The sequence below is a fragment of the Echinococcus granulosus genome, assembly GCF_000524195.1.
Source record: "Echinococcus granulosus chromosome Unknown EG_S00005, whole genome shotgun sequence".
Taxonomy (NCBI): Eukaryota; Metazoa; Platyhelminthes; class Cestoda; order Cyclophyllidea; family Taeniidae; genus Echinococcus; species Echinococcus granulosus.
Genome location: NW_020170385.1, coordinates 1,047,238 through 1,069,207, shown reverse-complemented (window position 1 = coordinate 1,069,207; position 21,970 = coordinate 1,047,238). Strand labels below are relative to the sequence as shown.

Genomic DNA, 21,970 nt, shown 5'->3' with positions numbered 1-21,970 from the left:
TTTAGCATCTGACCAGGAGAACGACTTATGGGGAATGCCTGGTAAGCGCTGTTTGAATATGGCGAATTGAGCGACATAGTGTTGCGTATTTAGTGTTACTCACATCCTTGATCTTGTACTCTCTTTCAGATATAAAATTCGTGTTTTTATATAAATGGCAGAGAGCTCTCACCACTTACATAAAGAGTGAGCTTGAGCTCCCCGCCTCAAAATCTGAAGAACCTAAGCCAACTAACAGGCCACAAATGATATTAGCGTGAGGGAGGACTCGCGCAAATTTTTAGCTTCCGATTGACCTTTTTTTCAACAACAGCTTTCTGGAACATATTGGATTTTTTGACCACTTAGGTTAATTGGGTTGCTCATATAATGTATGATTATAGTTAAGAGCATACTTTCATCTGCTTTGATGCATCGAGTATATATCCTTGATCTAGTGAATTAGAGGGCAAAGAAGAACCCCAGAAAGTTAGGTCTCCTTCAATACTTTACATATGACTTGTTGGTAACACTCGAATATGGAAAAGACGGTAATTAGTTTCATGACAACGAAACACTGGTGTAATTACCGCATATTGGAGTGCGTAAAACGAAGTCATGGCAACTCAAATTACTAAGCCGTAATTGCTTTAAGGAAACATTTGAAAGTGAAGGTATTGAAAATGCCTATTATTTCCTACGGAGCCTACGGCGTTAGATCGTATCTTCGCCCTCTCTGAAGCTGTTCAAACATTTCATTTCCAACGGTTTTATGTACTTTTTTTTCATACCACAAAAAAAATTAACACCGAGACCAGATACTTTATTAAAGCTTGTTGATTCTATATTGACTGCATCAGGAGCATAAAAGGTAGAAATTGACAGGTGAAACTAATTTGTTTCGATTTTGCGTTCTGTCTAATGCCGGATAATTTTTTGGCATGCTTCTTCTGCGTTCATTAATGACATATAAAATTACGATCAATATTGAGAATACTTTATTTTGGTTTTCGTGACTTAAACTGCTTTCTAAAACGAAATTGGAATACAAATATCAGTTTTGGTGATATTAATTGTCAGTTACAAAATCATGCATGCATTCCTAGCGCTCTTAAATAAGGCCGGTTGACTCATTTTAGACATATTTATTTAAGACGATAAGATGGAGAGGGAAAATACAATGTTCAAGGAGGGGAGCCGCAGTCACAGGGTACAGTCACGAGATTAGAATTTTCTGCTTGCCTCCTCCCTGAAAGGCACATTAAAACAACGTAAGAATTACACATTGTTGCTTGCATTACCTGTGCTAAACACCTTCTGGTTTTTAGAATCCCAAAACACTATCCGTTACCCTGTTATCTAAATAGATGGCGTATTTTCCTCTATATCTTTCGTTCACTTCATGTCTGGCATGGTACCTCGATTGACAAGCTAACAAACATTTTCTCAGACCCCGGGTGAGAGGCAATTATGCGAGTCATTCAATAGCTAACTTGGGGATGATACATTCTTACTTCAAGTAGTTGCTCAACATGAGATCTCACTGCACACCTTAGGCGCATTTCAAATTTTGGAGGCCTATCAAATGTCGCAAAAACCTCACCCCCATAAAACGAATACAGCCTCAGTAAAGTTTGAACATAGCTTTTACCGTTGGGCGTCCCTTAAGTATGCTACTCAATTGACTATCGGATGCTGTGTTACGTAGCGTCCCGAGACTTCCCCGAAGGCGAAAGAAGATATAATACTCGGGCAGAATATATATATTTCACGTACAGAAGGCATTTGGGCTACTGGCATGGCCGGAAGGCCTGCCCACCTGGCGAGGTGCAATGGCCAAGTCAAAAGTGGCTACTCACCAGAACCGAGAGTTAAACAGCCAAAGTATTGAGTTGAAGGATCTAATAGCACGACCAATCTTATCAGCAGCTAAACGAATAAATCTACGCACTAGTCTTAATACGAATTTGAAAGAAGTGTACGTCTACATATGTGCTAGTATTCTTCATTTAATAGGGATATAACATGAAAATGCAATATAATCAAAGAACTGGCGTTTATTTGTAAAAAATTTACACTTTTGGTGGCCAAATCACGGCCGCTGGTGGAGTACTGGCTGAAGAATCGAGTTCTCCTTTCAGGCATTCATTTATCACGGTTTAACTTGGTAAGGAGAGCCACCTCCATGACTAGTTAAACCACCAAACCTAAGTACACTTTTTATGTACTCCACATATAGTGCTTATTAGATATTATTTTAAGAGAAATAATTGTATCAAATCTATTTGTTTCCACCCGTCTGACGACAACGATCTCTCTAAAAAGCCTGTCCGTGTGTAAAACAGGCTAAAACCCACTGAGTTAGGGCCATATTATGTGATTTTGTTAATGAGATACAAAACCCAGAAGTCATATTTTACATAATAGTGTGATTTGTTGCCATAGTCCCACCAATAACTTTTAACAATTATTGCGCAACCCTTTTTGTTGAATAACGTTGCTCAGTGGTTGAATTTGACGGAATCTCCTGTAGTTAGCACTTTCAAATCAAGTTAGGGCACATATTTAGCATTGCTTTTTCAAAAGACGATGCAATTTTAACCAAAATTTACTTCGCTAGCATTTGCTTAGAAACGCTGATGTAGCTTTGGCTTCCTTAAATTTGGACAAGAAGTGATTATTAATATCTTGAATTAACAACTTTGACAAGAGTTGGTTTATCAGCCGCAATCCAACCTCAGGTTCTGAGAGGGTTTTATATGGATGAGTGCCAAAAGAGGGTGGGAATCCCTATAAAGGGCACGCCGTTGGCAAAAGCGACGACATATGTGTGGAAAAGGTATTGAACATGCGGCATCCTAGGCGGCGGCAGCAACTGAACTGTCGTGTGCTGTCACGGCAGTTGGTTGCATATGCTAAGGCATCAGGTGGGGCAGCCAATACAAGAAGGCAACCAGGCATGGACGCAAGTGCGCGCATTGGTGAATGTTTACTTAAGGGTGAAGTTAGGCTATGTGAGGCAACGTATTATCACAAACAGAAAAATCCGCCGTGAATGGGCGTCATGATCTCGGATTAATAGATACAGACAGAAAATATGCAGCGTCGAATACAATTCACATTTTCTATTTGCTCTACCATAAAAAGCATGTTTGGAAAAGAATGAGATAAGAGCTGCCAAACGACAGACAATCCAGAGCTAAAATAACTTTGGAATGAGCTTACGTGTGTGGGGAAAAGAACTATGATGAGTGGAGTAACAGCCATCTGTAAAATGAGTGGCTTCGTGATTGACGGACAATAAATGTGAGTTGAAATTAAGTTTGGTCTGTAGCACAGTCAAGTCATTCACTTATGCTAATTTTGAAAAGCGGCAACTGGAAAACAACCAAATTTGGCTCAACAAACACATCTTGATGTGGTTTGTAAATAGATGGATCCGTCTCGACGAAACTGCTTGACTTTCTGAGTGATTTAATCGCAGATTAGCATGTTACAGTCTGTATTTGTTTCACCCTTGAGTCATGGAAACACTACAGCTTCTCACTTTAGTTGCCTGCGTTGGAGGTGGTAGACAAGACCATGGAAGACCGATTTGCAATTTCCGCAATAAAACAAATTTGGCCGGGTTGGAGAAACCATGACCTTCACCGCTAATCCGATGGCACTAATCTGCTGTCTTGACGTATATTTCGAATTTTAGTCTTCTCTTCAAGTTAGATACAGGATCTGCAAGGTTATCAAAATGAGTAAGTGATATGATTCCAAACACAGCTGATAGTATAAGGAATTGCTTCTTGATTGAATCAGAGTAATACAGTGAAACCCGCCTCACACCCAACGTGTTAGTGTGCTCACCTTTTTTAAAGGTTGCTTTCGATTCCATAAAGTTTCTCAAAATGCCGTGTTATATGAGATGAGAATTGGAGGCCACATTAGAAACATAATCACTGAAGGGTTCGGGAAATGTTTCATGAATAAGGTCATTTGTGAATACGCTTGCTCATAAAATCTGCCACCAAATTTTTAGCTATCTGATGCAAAAATTTAACCCCACGAAATTTGCTTCTGCTGTGGGACATTTCTTCTCTTCTGCTGTGAGCAGAAAAAGCCTTGAATCAGCTGCCTACATCAAATATTCTTCAAGGATATCAAATCGCTTAATTTATCCAGGGTTTTGATCAAGTGAGGTTAACTTTTAATGTTATTATTCCTCTTATGCATGCTAAATTTCCATGAAGTAACATACACGAACAATCACCGTGTTGCCTTGCATGATAGTAAGATATGAAATCGTATGTCAAAAGCAAGTCTGTTATGTTAGGAAGGGGGTATTAAGGAAGCATTCCTTTCCTTATTAGCATGTGCCAGTAACACTTTGACAAATAGGGAAATCTGTTCCATTTATTGAGATTTTTTAAATATTCGTTCAGATTGTGCGACGAACGTTCAAGCAAGAATTTTGGTTCAGAAGGCAATTAAGGAAAATTTTTTGCGACAAGGTATTTTATAAACACTTAAAAGGAGTAACCTTAGGTGGCTTCTCCACTTGGACTAAGATGTTATTTTTTATGAAGATAAATCCGAATTTATCTCTGGTACATGTTACGTTAGAGGAGAAAAGCGAAAGAAATTGAAGAAAAATACTCGCAAATATTGAATCCATTTAATTGTCAGCGTTGTCACTTTCACTAATGGGGTCGGCCACAGGCAGGAGAACGTGCTTTGTCGCTTGTCCCAATACCACTTTTTTACAACTTGGAATAACCGGACTTAAATATACACTGACCTGGTTTATTTATTCACACGCAAATGCATTTCTCACAGTGTCACGTCGTAAACATATTTCCACACTTTATTACTAGAAAGTAAAACAAAACTGGGTTTGTTTAAAATTCGAGTTGGATTCTTGCCTATTTTCAAAGTAATATATTCTAATACTTAGTCTGACCCCTTTTACGCTTTAATAAAGGCACATGGGTATTCAGCAACCAATCTGGTAACACCGCAAACTACCTCACAATTGCTATTAAACCCCGCGTGATGGGAGTTATTTTGGGAAATCACTGCCAATTTATTTATTTTCACTAACAAAAAAATTGACATAGCCTCAAATTGGGATATCTGGGGATTCATTTTTTCGTTCACATACTGTTAGGTGATACACGATAAACATGGAGGAAAAGGGCATAAGGTCGTCCCACCTGTGGTGGCCGAGGATAAGCTCGATAATTTGCTACTGGTTCAGGATATCTATGCATATGTGGAAATTTCGACTGCAACTACTCAATCCACTCGGGTATAAAGACGAGCGGTTTATTGAGGCATCGTTAAACACTGGATTTGTGCAGAAGACAAAGGCAATGATTAGACTCAAGAGAGTCAGGCATACTTTTGGAAATTTAGTCTGTCGAATGGTGATAAGGTAGACCAGTATAGTAGGGATAAATGCCAAAAGCATTATATGCTGAGTGCCACCTTCGAATGTCAGTGGGCATCATAAGGGCTTCACAGGAGTAAAGTTGGAGGAGGCCAGAAATGGTTGGAATTGGTGGAAATACTTAAAATGTAAAATCTCATATGACAATCCACAAGTAAGCATTCAATGTGGCTTTCGCGTTTGGGGGAGATTAAAACTACGACTCCATTTAGTTATACTAGGCACAATTTGGGGCCTTTGAAACCTTCTTCTGCATTTAAGAAACAGGAATGGATTCGACTTATGCAACATCATGGGTAAAAGCCAGACGTGTTTTTCAGAAAAACTAGTGCGCGTGGTTCTGCTTAAATTATTGAACATCAGCGAAGAGACACCTTCTAAGCACAATGGAGAAGTCCAGTTATTAATTAATTCACTTATCTTATGTAGTCATTGCATACTTCTTTTTAGACGAACTTCTTGGGTCTTCTTTTGTAATCACTCACTTTCCATTATTGTGAACATTCATCTCAAGCATGAAGTGGTTAAGCTCTTTGAACTCTTTTCCATTCTCGAATTTTCATCATTTGAAAACTTAGCTGTATATATTGGGCATAGAATGTTTGCTTTAAAATGGCCCATTTTTCACTACCTTTGGTTATAAATTTCGACTTAACTACTTTCCCTCAGTGTGATCAAATCGTCAGATCTTTAATTTAATGGTATTACACTACATCCAGGTTTTAAGTAATAAGATCACACATCCATCAACATAAACCAATCAATCATTGGGACACTGGCAGGTACTGACAAGAATCTGATTTACTTTCAAATCAATCGCACTGTCCAAAAACAAATCAAAGCATAAATTTCCGGTTAGAGGTCCATCCATTTGGGCCAATATTAAAGCATAGCAGCGGCTGCATTGGAAATTGCAGCTGGGCCATAATACGCATCGACGATACAAAAATGAGAAAGCTTAGGTCACCGATTGTTTTGTTAGATAATTATACATCTTGCCTTGGTACACTGTTTGACAAAGGAGTGTAAATAGTAACCCAATTTACTGAGTATGATTTAATAAATACACTACTTTGCCATTCAAATGACTTAACATGTAACTTCAAAAAATACAACTATGCAAAGGTGTTCACTCCTGTCGTCAAACTACTAATGGCACTGAAAACTTCTTCCAAGTTCTAAATATTTCGTATTTTTAACAACTCACAAAAAGTCTGGGTAGGAGCAGTTATGAATGGAAGGCGGTAATGCTGCAAATCCTACTAAAATAAGGATTCACTACATTTACTGATTGGACACAAGCAAGTGGAGTGATCGTGTGAATCGGACATCACAGCCACCCGGTCACGACTCAAGCACCGAGCTCCAGCTACCTGCATACTATTTCGACATACCTGTTTATAAAATCTACCTCTGGGGTGATATGAGCTGGGGGGAAGGGGAGTGCCTTTAAACAGGTTACGCCAGGAGTTGTGGTGCCTCTCTTTTCCGGAAATTATATGAATAGAACACCCACCGTTACTTAAAACGACTGCCTTGAAATAACATAGTATCCTTTAACAGGTATCATCCATGAATGTTGATACATCGTAATATTCAAGCAGAACGAACTGTACATCGTGAATTAAAGGGGAGCAGCTGGGGTACAAGGCAGGTAACCTTGTTGAGTATGGATGCAGGCATAGACTTAACACCTGGCCATGACTACATACCACAGATGTTACCGTCACGTGCTTTACTGGGAGCGTGGTTCTTGTACTCGTTTTTGCACAAATGACAACTTAAACAAAATCGGAAGTATAGTTAACTGTTGTGGCTTCATGGTATTGCTATTGGCTGCGACCAACCCTATAGTCATGGTGGGTCATCGGATACATCAAGTGGCCAAGCTCAATTATGACCCTTATCAGCATAGATTTTATAACAACAAAATCTGAATGATTTCAACAATTTCATTTACTTGTCTCTTGGCTTATAAGTTACAGTTGTGAGAACCCACCTGACCCTTGGTAAATTAGATGCACGACCGGTAAACTTAATTTGATGAGGGTGAGCAAGACAATTCGATTAGTGAACAACTAAACAATTTAGAATTGTTTTCATAATGAAAAACTCCGTCCAAACGTAATGGCCCTTATCCCTGCGAATGCAACATAGTCGGAAAGGGACAGCGCACAAATTAATTGGAAAGTCTTTTCTGCAGAAATTTTGGTCTAGATCGTATAACCATAATGTTTGGCTAGAAGGCATATTTGAAAGATGTCAAAATAATAAATGCTCCCTAAACTCAGCGACATCTAAATATTGCATAGTATTTAATGAAATGGCAGTAGATTACTGCTAGAACCAAAAAAAATTATCCTGACGATTTTGTTACATTATTTCCTTTAGTAGCTCAAGCTAGTCTCCGACTTAGCATCGTATTATTTGCCCTGCATGATTATAGTTGGTTTTATGTATTCAACTTATGCAAACCGGTATTTTACGAGTTAAAAATTGTGCCTACAGTAAAGTTGCGCTCCTCTTATCATGCCTGCAATGATTGCTTCTTCATTCTGCATCTGGTATTTGTTTTTGTTTCACGCATTTGCAGCAACGAGCATGGAATATGGCAGTCAATCCTGTACTCGAATACTGTCGTAAAATTGAAACCACAGCAACTGATAATTTAGTGTTTTGCTTAACAATTCGGTGGGCAAACACATTAAATGAACTTAAGGGTTGTAATTTGAATTTCTTCTTTAGCTGTCGAGCCAACGTATTTAGAGTGAATCGTGACTAAGGCCTCGTGTATCTATGTCAAACTATTCAAATTTTTTGTGGATTGATTTGACGTTACTGACGCATTAAAACTGCCCATAAATGCCATAGGCCGCATTAAAATCTCATGTTTGGTGGTGCCCCTTCGTGCAGTACCAAGCAGATGGAACAGTGAGGCATTCCATCGGCCAGCTCCTCATTCGAGTTCCAGCCTGCGGTTTATTTTTAGTCTACCAAATCAAGTGCATGAATTTCTAGAGGTTCCTTAGCGCTTCGCTCCTTTTGTGACAACATTAGCTTAATTTATCCCCACTGGGCACTCAAGTTTTCACGATAAACTTTATCTCACCTTTGTTCGCGTGCAAAAGCCATGGCATCTGCCGCCAAGTGATAATCTCAGATCCCCTTTTTCCTAATTTACAATTTTGCGTTGCGGCTATATTAATGACCACTGTGCAGAAGTGAAACAACGAATGAAAGAATGTCTTTCGTCCAAACTGTTTGCAACAGTCTGTGTGGAGGCTTAAACAACCAGTGGCAGAAGTTTCCATCGGGGTATTTTTAGACCACATATCTCAAGGTCATTGCTACGCCATAGAGCTTTCAAAATGGCCTTACATTACGCAATTACCAATCAGAGACCGAGCTTGTCTTTAGCCAGTGTGCACGCAATTTTCTTGGTTGTCGTCCACGCGTAAGCAGCTATTGGCAGTTCTGTGCGTAGGCATATCTCCCGTTTTAGGAAGACATGGCTCACCTTGCGTTTAAAAGCTGACTTTATGCTGCTTGAAAGCGTATTTGAAAGTGAGGTAGAAACTTGCTATGGTTGAAATGGGCTTCAACTTTACTGTAATTGCAACAACTACTCATGCAATTTAACGAGTCAAAAAACTTTTACCGCCAAAGGAAAACAAGCTCCATGGAACGCATCCCAGACGCATTATGCCAGCAACCGGCCGGAAAATACGAGCCATCTTCAGCCCGACAGCCTCTAACTCACAAGCAGTTCTCTCAGGAATACGAGCGATCCTCCTCACTAAGTGAACTGATTGCCCCCAAACAGCACCAAAAGGAGGTGTTAGAGGCGGCCATTGGTGCCTCGGTGCCTGTTGACCGTGACTTGGCCTCCAAAATAACAGTCACTTCCCTCAAGTCCGGTAATTCCATCTACGATCGTGTGGCCGCTGCTCTTAACCATTCTGAGGACTTACCAGCTCAAATTCTCGGACTTACACCAGATCATCGAAGGCATTCAGCCTTCGCCTCCACTACCACAAATGTAACCGCCCCTATCGACCATATAAAATCGACATCCGGTTCTAGCCGACAGAGCTCAGGATCGTCCTATACAGGCTCTGTGGGCAAGCAGCAGACCATGATTGCAGCAGCCACACCATCTGGTAGTATCAGTACGGTTGCTACAACTATATCAAAGTCTCATGTTTCAACGCACGTGAGGCAACGACTTAAAGACTGTGTGCTTAATAAGAGGAGAAGCAAGGAGAGTGCGATTACAGGCTCTAAAACGGCGTCGTTTGTATCTCCTTCAATGGAGTTGGATGAGGATTGGGGGCCTCCTACGACAGGTTGCTCAAACTATCGGGACTACCACCCAACCGACTCCGAATGCGGTTTTCCCAGTGGTTACGGAATCCCACAGATGATGTGCACGGCAGGTCAAGTCGCTACCGGACAGCAATCAGCCTTCCTTGCGGACACCAGAAAGCATATGGGCAATCTTCCACCTTGGGCATTTATCGCGCTATCCGCAGGACAGGAAATACGCTCTAATAACGATACTTCGTTGGTGACACCTAGGAATACATCTGTGTTGCTTCGTAAAACTCTATCAGAGCCCAGCCTTAAAATACGCGGTAGTAGTGGAGCCTTGAAGCACAAGACCAACCGAAACGATAGAAGAAGTGTTAACCCTCTAGCTGTTGCTGCGGCTGTTGTGAGCTCTGCCCCATATTTCGCGCACCATACACGCGGCTCGCGGAGTATCAGTGAGGCTGGAGATGTTGGGCAGTGTTTAGGTCTTCACAAAGCCTCCTCTCGACCATTGCCAACTCACTCGCAGCTCACACTGGAGAATAAGGAACTATCGAAGCATTCCGAAGAAAGTGACAGTACGCCAATGGAGGTGGCAAGCGAAGCAGATTCTCATGCAGCCACTACTAGCATGAAATTTGGTACAGTAGATGTGGATATGAGTGAGACACGTGGGACCATGTCGAATTCACCAAAATGCATCGACGATAGCGAAGCTGTGATGGAATTCCTCGCATCACTCGCCACTAACCCAGTTGCTATGACTGGAGGATTGCTGAAGGCAATACAAAACTATCTTTGCTTAGTTCGTGAATATATGAAACAAGAAAAAAGCAAGAATAGTCAAGGAGGCAGTCCAAAAAATACGGATCAGTCAGTGGGCTTATCTGGAGAAAGTGCAGAGTTATGTGAATTTGGAAGAGGTAGGCAGCAGTCAGGCCAGGCACCTTATCGTCGATGCAAGCAAGTTTCTGGCCTCCTCAGTCGCACTCGATCAGCGCCGATTCGCCTGACAGGGAATGTGGTTCGCGGGAACTTTGGGGGCCCTACAAGTTGTGAGGGAGGTTCTGGAGGGAGTCTCATCGACAGTGGAGGAGCCAGTGGGGTAGGCGTTGGACTGCTATCCGCCGCATCAGCAATGGCCATGGAGGCTGCTGCTTTGACATCAACTTCAACCTTGAAGTCATTCACTAAAACCGTCACAAGTGCCGGTCTCCCGGAGGATGAGCAACGCAGCAAAATCATGCAACAGCTGCGTAGAAAACTGCTTGAAAAGTAATTTTTTAAAGTTTAGTTCAAAATACTTGTAAGGCGTAGAAGTGCTATGCGAGACAAGGTGTGGTTAGCAATAGGGAATTGTGAAGTCCGCAAATATATGCACGCGATCAAATCTTCTGATAGTTGATTCCTGGGAATTGCACAGAGCATATTCCAAAATACAGTCGATGGTATGAATTTTCGATCCCACCAGGTCGCGGTCTTATCTTTTCGATGTACTTTTAAGGAGATGTTTTCTAGGTTAGCCGATTTATAGGTAAAAAGTTCTCTGTAGAAGTTTGTTTTTATAATGACTTATTTTAGAATCACTGAATTCTAACCTAATAAGCCATTTTTATATATGACCTTAGGGTGGATAATGTTCGTGTCGCCTTAAAAATATTTACTAATCTACAAAGCACAAATGGTGACTTCCCCATAAGTAGGGGACGATAGGCGCTACGCTAATTGTGGACGTTGCATGCATTACAGGAGTGAATCACCAAATAGTGAGCGTTCCTCGGGTTCGTCTACACTTGGAAATGTGTGTGACCCCTTCTACCTTAAGGGAGGCCACCAAAATGCTAGTCCGCTATTGGAGAGGACCGCCTCAAGTCCAGTGGTGACACTGGCAAGGCGACCAACGACGGAAACTCCCGCGGTAACTTAGCAAATGTAGTCTATGCCTCGCCATCTTTTGTTCGATTCTTTCCATCGCCTATCCAATCCACCTATGTACCGGGCAAGAATCTAGTCTGTTACAAGCTATTTCATTGATAGACCCAACTGCTGAGTGTATGAATATGATACTTTTGAACAGGTAAATTCCAACCTTAATTTCAGATGAAGGTTTTCTGTGTTTTGGCGCGACTTCTTCATCTAAGGGCATTTAAATCTGGTATAAAATGTTAAAGTACAAATTGATATTCATTTTGTGCATAAGACAGCTGATTAAATGCCTATAATTTCCTCTAAGTACAAAAATCAACTTGTGAATCAGGGAAAAAATCAAATCAAACTCTAATTCGTGTTTATTCGCCTTAGTTGCCAGGCCAAATGACACGAGTTTTGAAATACAACCTCTCGGTTACTACAAGCAGAATAACTGTTCAAAGTCCCTATTTTTGTGTAAAATTTACCAACTGTATGCGATTGTTTGAGTATGCAAGCCCCCTAAATATCCAAACATTTTAAACGATAGGCCTACTGACTTAAACCAAAGTGTATTGTACTACTGCGATACCTGTTACCTTAATACCAAATAAATTACGTCGACATTCGCTTTAGGCTTTATCAAGATGTGGAAAACGTTTCCTTTATAATGCGTTTTGTTACCTGTCAAATGAAGTGTGACTGTTATAACCCACACAACCTACATCCACACTGTGGATATGCGAAAACCCTAAAGCAATTCCAGAATGTTGATTTGATGGAGTCTTTTGAAACCTCAGTGATGTGAATTGCCCTAAGTCAAGTGCCTTAGGTGTCCCATAAAGCACCTGCCTCAATTGTATAATGTGCGGCTCTGTCAAGTTCTACAATATCGTGTAATTATGACTGCAGAATTCCCCCTCTGCTCTTTGAGAGTTTTGAAAACAGCATTTCCTTGTCTGACTGAGCGATGTTTCATTAAATACATGACTTGGTTACAAAAATGTTGCAGTTCATTTCTATCTCTTGGTAAACACTTGTATGTCCAACAAGGTGTTAGTCTTAACCAACTACATCAGTCACGGAAATGCTGCTAGCAAATCCTGTTCTGTTTCATTCTCTTGATCTGCATATTTATGTCACTCGTAGTCAGTACCGTTAAATACTAGGTGATATTATCAGCTAGTGAATGAGTCGCCGTATTTTAATTTCATAAAGGTCGATACAAAGCGAAAAAAAGTGGTAAAGACCATGCAATAAATGGGTCTTTGATTGAGGTCCTTTAGTAATGTATACCAATTACTTGACTTCGAAGAAAATGATTCTACCGTTCTGGGACACTACATTTAGAGAATGCCTATTGTGGCTGAAGGTGGTCAATGATTTTATCACGCACCACATTTTTGCTACCCTAATTAGCAAACAATTAATAGGGAAATCTTATTTGGGTGGTATTAATTCCAATCAAATATAAAATGGTATGTAGACATTGGAATTTCCTTTGCTATTTATGGATCTAAATCCAGAGAAAACCATTTGGTGTGGCAAATAAATGTAGATACTACTTGTATTTTATTAAAGCGGGTTTAGGCAGATGCATTTATCTACTCACTAAATACTACAAATAACTTAAATTCGCCACTGATGCACTAAATCACCAAGTTTTGATGTCCAACGATTCTGTTTCAAAAAAAATGAAATAGTCATCAGGGCATTTCCTACAAACAATATATATTAATGTTCCAACTTATTAGCAAAGGACTAGCACTTAGTTGCCTTCTGAAGAGTAGGCCAAGAACAGTGCCATAGCTGATAAAACCATAATAATACCTTACGGTATGTCAGACCATACTACTAGTAAATGATTATGGTACAATGAAATCCAAATTATTATCACTACATATTTGCTCTCTGTCTAGGTGGTTTAACTAAACAGACGTGGCTTATTTTTGTTTTTTTTAGCAGAGTACTGAGTTCACAACAGTTTTGGCCTACGATGTTGGCATGCTTGCACACCGATGCACCTGCCAGATCGACGCCAATCACCCGGAGAACCCCTCGCGTTTGGTCGCCATCTGGCAAAGAATACAGGTAAGGCAGATGCTTGCACGGCCAACTCCTGTTCTTTAACAACCATGACCACCACGAATGCCTAAACTATGCAATGGTGGGTGTCTTAGGTACAGCTTCCTGTCGTGCAGGTGTTGGCAACCGAGTTCACTGCTTCTTTGAAATCAAATTGAACTAATAGTCAGCGATATGGTAATAGACAGAATTCCAATGCGTAATTCGTGCCCAAGTATCCAAGGTCTGCGTGCAAAAGTTATATGCATAAGTGTCATGAATTATGGCTGAGATGGGAAGATAGAATAAAAACATGTAAATTATTAAAGATCGGGAAAATAAACCTAGCATATACATCAAATAGTATATCATACCCATCTTATCCATCACATCCATATTCATAAAATATCATCCATTGATATAATGCCGTTAGTATATGACATACTGACATATTAAGATAGTTAAACTAGAAACAGGGCATCAGGGCTATTTCCGGATGCACAGACCATCACGAGTTCGCCAAAATTGGAAACTACCTGAAACAGTTTTGCACGAGTTTATCAAGTGGCTCCGTTTTCACGATAAGAGAATTGAGTTGTACTTCTAAACACAACACTTAACAGGTTCTAAGGTTCATTTAAAAGTCAGACCCGCTTTCGAATTGGCATAATATCATTCATTCAAACTGGAATTACCACGCTTGATAGATATGTACGATAGGTAATCTGTAGTGCCGTAATTGTGCTGCGCAAGAGTAAATTGTTTTGCAACTTACCAAGCAATGAATGGCCAACACTGAAATGTTCCACACATTTTTGTTTACAAGTAAAAAACTGCAGCATGAATTATCACTGCAAGCTTCCGTGGGGTTCACTTCACTCAGCGAGTCGGCGCAATAAATGGATGTGCACTCCTTCGGATCATTCCTCCTTGAAGCTTTGTCAACATCCCACTAAGCGTCATAGCCAAACCATGTACAGAAGAACGGTTAAGGTTCTTCTTAATGGCACTATTCATTGTAATCAGTGGTTGTGTGTCAGGAACTAGGGGACATATTAGTAGCAAATAATCGGAGTGGTCATCTCAGGATAAGTAGATGCGATCATATTCTCCCAATCCTTCCGAAGATCATTTTATTTATTGCATCCTACATCTTTATTTGGTTTTCTTGTTTTCGTGAAATACCTGCGCGTAGAGTAAAAATACTAGTATAGTTTTCGATTTGTAGTCGATACTTTCACTCATGTATTCAGTTACTGTAGGCGTTTCTTACTCCTCCTAAACATGTAATTTTTCATCGTTTATCAGTAACACATTTTCCGCAGCTAAGAACCAAGCCTTTTCGGGTCGCTCTGCTCATGCCTGCTTAGGACACGCCACAAAACTGGCATGATTACTTGTGCGCAGATTTTTAAGCTCCCCTTAGCGTTCCTTTTTACCAAGTCTTATGATCCATCGATCACTGCTATCTTACCTTTCCTGCGGCAATTCACAGAGCGACTTTCATATGTTTTCTCAGTCATTAATTTAATCACTTGTACCTCAGTGCATCTTGAAAGTAAAAACTTTATTAATTATGCAATCTACCCCACTATAGGTCATGTTATTTGGTTTTCCCGGCTTAATGGAACAATAGGTATGTCTTGTGGAGCAACCGAAAGAGATTCACAATGTGCAGCCTCCGTAGTTTTTCCGGTTGTGTGATATTGTATGCGCACAGGCAGTCGGACGTTGCAGCATTGGCCGATGCCTGGCTAGATTAACTGGAAAAGGAATCTTTTCATTGGACGGAATATACAACAACTAAAAATAGTTTATTTGGGCAAAGCACTGTCCAAGCGCTCTATTTATGGTTTTTATAAATGCATTTTCGCTGCTCTACGAGATCGTAACCTCTTGAATAAAAATATATAAACATAACAACCTTAAACAATTGTAATAGGTTACATTTACGCGTGACAAACTGCGCGTATTCAGAAAACTACACCAAAAATTATTCAAGTAGTTACCTGGTCTTATTTCCTACGGAAGATATTTCTGAATGGGAAATTTATGAAGTCCTCTTATCTTTGCGAGTTCAGCGGAGCACATCACGAACACCGGCTGCAGGGAGAGGCGTTAGAGCCAATACATTTGGCACTTCTAAGTGTGCATTAGCAGGTTTGGAAAAGTCGTTTAGAATAACAGGAGAAACCACCATTCTTATTTAAGGAAACACTTAAGTTCAGGAAGTAATTGCGTTGAAGGATAACCACGTTTATTTTGCTTTCAAGTGAAGGTTGTTGGAGCAAAGGCTTCAAATAAGCTTGTTTTTAAGGGTCTAAGAACACGAATGTCGTTCCTGTCAGACAAATTATTCGTGAAAATGTTGAAAGTTGTACCTCTTTTAGGAAATAAACATTTCTAAAGACTTCATGGTAAGTGGCTGTCTATTCGTGCACTTTTGTTAACTGCATTTCGGAGAAGGTAAAACTGCTGTGATGAATAGAAGGGCCAGATCCAATCATTAAAATAACTAGTATTACAAATTATTGAGGCGTGGAATCTGCCACTGTGTGTTTAGGGGTTCATTAAAAAGCTTTAAAATACACCTGCATTATTTAAGTAAATATAGAGAATAATGTAATCGGCTGGATATTATGCTGAAGTGAATGCTAGTAAAAAACGGGTAAGGTGCCTGTTCACTGGTGCAGGACTTAACAAAAAATCAAGAATTGCTAAATACAAAAAGGCAAAGGGAAGCAAATTAGTGCCGGTATTTAATTGAAAGTGTGCAAATTACTTTTGATCCTCCTAATATCTGACCGGTAAATTTCGCCGATAGCGATTATGCTAGCTGATGTAGCTCAATAATTTGGAACATGGTTCGAGATCAAGATAAACATTAGGACTCGGTGTTTTCAACTATTACTCACTCTTTCATCCTTTGGCAGGACTTCTTATGCGAGATTACTCGGCAGAATCTGAGGCGGTCCAATGCACTTCCTTTTTTGGCACATGTTTGATGAAAAGCGCATTGAATTCAATGGTAGCAATTGTTTCTGAAAAGAGGCAATTCTTGCCTGAGCCTGCCGACGTACTGACAGTAGCATTAAATCATTAAACGATAATAGCATTTTTGCAGAAAGACGGTTAATACTAATTGAGTTAAGATATTCGGGACATCACAAATAGTACTCCTCACCCAATTTTGCCTCCTGAGAGTATGATGTTAACTAGGCAACGGTGAAACATTCCAAGAAAAGAGCATGTGAAGGCTCTGTTTTGCTTTTTTTTGTGGTGAAGCTCAAGATACTAAGTCCAAGCGAAGGCTACAAGACTGCATAGCCCCATTTACAACTTGTGTTCAATTAAGGTGGACTACTCTTTTTATTTCTAATGTTTAGGAGCTTAAATACATGCCCTTATAGTGAACATGTCTACTGATAGATAGGGTTCAAAACGACTTTTTCTTGAATTTGCTAGCTAATGATTACTTGCACATTACATTTCTTAGTTGCATTTCCTTGGCAGTACATTTTTTTGATTAGGGACCAATATTAATTTACCAAACCATAAAACGGTATTATAGCAACCGCTGTGAAATAGCCTGGAAGTTTGTTACGCTGCTTAATTAGTGGAGGCATCTGCGTGAATCTATTCTAAGAGTTTCAGGATTAAAACCGCATGAAGGCAGTATCTTATGCGATCATCTCAGGTAGACTGCAGTTGTGAACGTATAAAGTAAGCAAAATGGTCGAAGTGAATGTGCTATAACTTAATGAAAGCTTCAAGCGCATTTGTGTCATTGGTTACAAAAGCACAACCCATTAAACATTGCACAGTTTTGAAAGGTAAAGTAGGTAAATGTGAAAGATAATGGCATCTGAAAAGCAATTAGCTCTTGAGATGTTTTAGGAATGATTCACCTCATGTAACATCTTAAGCGCAAAGCAATTGGATAAAGGCTCAAGTTTGCGCAGTCAAATTTAAAAAGGCTCTACGTAGGAGTAGAAGTCAACTATCCAGAAAGTTAAAGAAACTGCTTTCTGAAACACTTCTACAGTAGCTTTATGATTCTCACAGATTGCTGTTTGCAATCTAACTTGCATGATGAAGATTTCAGTCTTCAGGTCTCGCTGCAGAATGTCAGCATCAGCCAGGCCGGCGGGCAGCGCTAACGGAGTTGCAGTTGGCTCACCGGGACGTATACACCGTGCTATTCGGTAGCAATCCAGCCAGCCGATCTCGCATCGATCCCTCCCTGCTGGCCACCGTGCGCCTCTGTCGACTGCCCTGTGGAGGCATTGGAGTAGACTCGGACACTGCATGGCACACCGCTGGCCACACTGCTCATGCTGCACGCCTCGCCGCCGGCTGCGTCATCGACCTCGCCTGCCGCATTATCCTTCACCAAGCCCCCAACGGCTTCGCTCTCGTCCGCCCACCCGGTCACCACGCTGAACCCGGCCAGGCCATGGGCTTCTGCTACTTTAACTCCGTCGCTGTAGCGGCTAGACGAGCTCAACTGGTGCGCGCCATTTTTCCCCTTGAGGAGGGCGGCAGCGGCGTACCAAATCTTTCCACCTCTCCGTCCACCAACGTATACAACTCCTGTGGCCTACCAGTCGTCAAAAAATCTGGGACCATTAAAAGGACCAATGAGCATCTGCAGATAACAAGGATTTTGATCATTGACTGGGATGTGCACCATGGAAACGGGACACAGACAGTGTTTTATCCAGATCCAACCGTACTCTATATATCATTGCACCGTTACGACGACGGAGCATTCTTTCCTGGAACCGGAGCACTAGAAGAAATTGGTGAAGGAATGGGCGTGGGCTTCACTGTTAATATTGCCTGGCCGAGTGGAATTACAATGGCAGATGCAGAATATCTTGCTGCTTTTAGGTATATAGTTTTGCCGATAGCACGGGAATTTAAACCTGACATGATACTGGTCTCCTGTGGCTTCGATGCAGCTCCAGGACATCCGGCAAATTTAGGTGGATATAATGTAAGTCCAGCAGCTTTTGGATGGATGACGCGGCTGCTGACGAATCAAGACATTGCTGGTGGTCGCCTTGCTCTCTGCTTAGAGGGAGGTTATGAGCTGAACAGTCTCTGTGATTGTACTGAAGCGTGTATACGGGCACTATTACGGTCAACTTATGAAAGAACCACTGGTCTACAAGATGCCCCACTTTTGTATCGACTGTCAGATCAAGAAAGAACTAGAAAGCCTCATCCTGCTGCACTAGAGACTTTAAAGCAAGTATCTCGCTTCCACACCCCTTACTGGAAATCTCTTTCTGCAATTGAAATCACCGGTACACCAGCTGATGTCTGGCTGCCGAGCGGAGAGGAGGAAGAATGCTCATTTTTGTCAGCTATTACAAAATTTACATCGGAGCAGTGCAAGCACTCACTAGGAAAGTTGGACAGTAAAAATAAACCAAACTCCTGGCCTGAGACAGAACTGATTATAAGCGTGGGTACCAACAGCCAGCAAATCAACCAACGTAAGTTCGTTAAGCAGGCCTGTTTAGAGGAAGACGACATCAGCACTGCTTTGGAAGACGTCCCACTGGATATGACAGCAAAATCGATGAGGCTCCCCTCTCACGAGATGTGTTCGCAGGCTGTCTCGAAAATGGAGGCTGACGTAAACACAGCTCCAGTCGAATCAACCGACCTAATTACCGCTGCCGCATTGGTCGGCCTGGCTGATCTTCACGTTACACCCCAAACCGCAAAACATTTCTAATTTTTTAAATCTTTCAGATGTATTGTTGTCTCAGTTAACCCTGTTGTTCGCTCTCTGCCTCTTTCTCTCTCTCATCACAGTTGCCACGGTGTCGCACTCTAACAATAATTCCGATCTGCTTGTACATAATCATTTGGTATATTTTTCTCTTAGTATCTCTGTATTCACCTTTCGTCAATAATTGTCATTCCACGTGCAGAATTTTATGGTAATCAGTATTCAATCACCGCAAACTCACGAACACTTTCCCAACCCCACGTTAACGCTTGCACCGGTTTGACAAGTAAGGATACCATCGCTATTTTACAGCGTGCGCATCATCAAGATTTTCCCCTATTTTTTAGAATTATGACTTATTTTACATTCCATTTACTTCTTGCTTGTTTTTTTACGTAAGAACAATTAAAAGTAAATATTAAATCACATAGTCTCGCTAAAACAAAAGGCATCTATTAATACATTTCAAAACCTAAAAAAGCAGTATTAACTTTTTCCTGCTTTGCTAATGGGACGGACATCTTTTTGAGGCAGGACAACTTCACTGTCTACCTCAGTTAATTTGTTCAAAATTATCTGCTGAGAAATAGGTAATTACTTGAGCAAACTAAACTCCGCATTCTAGAGCACGAGTAAGTGATGAGTAATTTGGGGAATTGACTATCACCCATCGTTTCGCATCTGCCCATTTAAACTCAATTTTACCACGTCCATCTACTAGAAGCGTCTAGCCTAATGCGTAATTACATTACCATTTCCATTTCAAAAAAAAATAATTAAAAAATGTGAAATTGGCCTTTACCTGCTTTTGATCAGGTAGGCCATTTTAACACTCATGGTGGGGAATGGCGTGAATCAAGGTGATAAATAGAGACGAAATTTATCGTCATCTTGGTAACTTTAACATGTTTAGGTAGTGTTATGCTATCAAAACCAGGTGTAAATAAAACTGATGTCCTCAGGGTAATCAAAGCGGCTGAATTACCTTCAGGATGTTAATCGGGATTGGGAATGATACCATTGTTCACTATGAAGTGATTATTTGTAAAATATTAGTGTTGCTATAAACCTGTTGGGAAACATTGACTATGCCCAATGATTGCGACGTACTTTTGACCCCTCTTTACCGATGAACCAATTGTAATTTTCCGAAAAACCTCTTTCTCCGTGGATTAGAAGTACAGTTGCTGTAATTCAATAGAAAGTACGGCTATCAGAAAGCAGAAAGCTCGAGCCGCCAATTGCGCAATTTAATACCTTTCCTCACTTAAAATGATTGACTAAAGCAGTAAGTTATAATTTTGGATTCGTATAGTACGTTGTGCCGTGGGTCATCACAAGTTTGTCCAATGTATACCAACTCCTCATCACCTATCAAAAGACGACGCTTTTGAAATATGCCTGTGTAGCAGGTGGAAATGTGGCATGTGACAGTAATGCTGGTCCACACTACTTGCATTAGCTAACCAATGCGAATTTGCAAGCCTCTTTGAGTTGATATCATTGAGAACAAGTAGCATGAGTGATTGTAGCCCCGTACGTTCACCATTAGGTCTGGGTTAATTGCTAAATAAATTGCTGATTGATGAGGGTACGGCATGAGCATTCCAATTCACTGCTCTATTTTTATTAAACAAATTGCGAATAATCATGCTTTACAAAGTAGATCCTTCATTAAAGCTTGAATTAAGTGTCCAAACGTACTCTTCCAATAAAATTCTCAATTTTCCCTTTTAATGATTCCCTAATTGTGTGAATGAGTCGGATTCCCCCGTAATGCTCAAATGTTTACTCGGTTTTGTCGCAGCCTTTTTATTCTGTCAACAATTGAAGGTCCCTCCAGAAGAAACGACAAGCTTCAAGATACGTATTTTGAGGTTAAGATTAATCCTAACTTAAAAATGCATTGTTTCGGTTCTTTAAAAGTTCTCTCTATGTCCAAGCACATGGAAGCATAATATTGATCTCAGTAACTTTTCGGCTTACCAAGTTCCAGACTTTCAAACTGTTTTGTTCAACATATGCTATTCATATTTGAATATCGTCAAAAGCACTACATTTCAAGAGTTCTCTAACCTTCAGCGACGAAAATGACAACGAGATGTTTGACACTTATGCGCCGACAAATTATATCATTTGGCCTAACAGAATTGCTCACTGCATACCAGTTGGCATAATTTTTATCAAATTTTGGCCAAAATACTACCTTCTACTCTGGGTTACATTTGGGTCCAATTGGCATGTACGCATGCCCACGCGTGCGAGTTCAAGATGCACATTGTTCCATCCCCCTAATCATACCTTCACTTACAATAACAGCGAAGCAATTTAGCTGCGTTTATTTTTAGAACTTCCTCTGCCCTGTGCACAGCGTATAATGAGGAGCGCTTAGGCGGAGGAACGTGAATGCCTGCACGTTCATACACGTACGCGGGGGCGTCTATTTTAGGCGCGCTCCCAAAATGTTTTATATAAGGTAAGCACAGCCCATTAAAAGCTTTATTTAGAACTCTTCTAAACCC

General features: G+C 40.6%; 1 protein-coding gene across 1 annotated transcript; it reads left to right on the top strand. All coding sequences in view use genetic code 11, as the record gives it.

The window, feature by feature from the left end:
- Positions 1-9,098: 9,098 nt before the first annotated feature.
- On the top strand, positions 9,099-19,451 carry EGR_01373 (Histone deacetylase; the record flags this gene model as incomplete). The annotated part of the gene is made up of 4 exons (XM_024490622.1): positions 9,099-11,005; positions 11,480-11,648; positions 13,601-13,729; positions 17,808-19,451. 4 exons carry the CDS (start codon positions 9,099-9,101, stop codon positions 19,449-19,451), a joined length of 3,849 nt encoding a protein of 1,282 aa, XP_024354946.1.
- Positions 19,452-21,970: the final 2,519 nt, after the last annotated feature.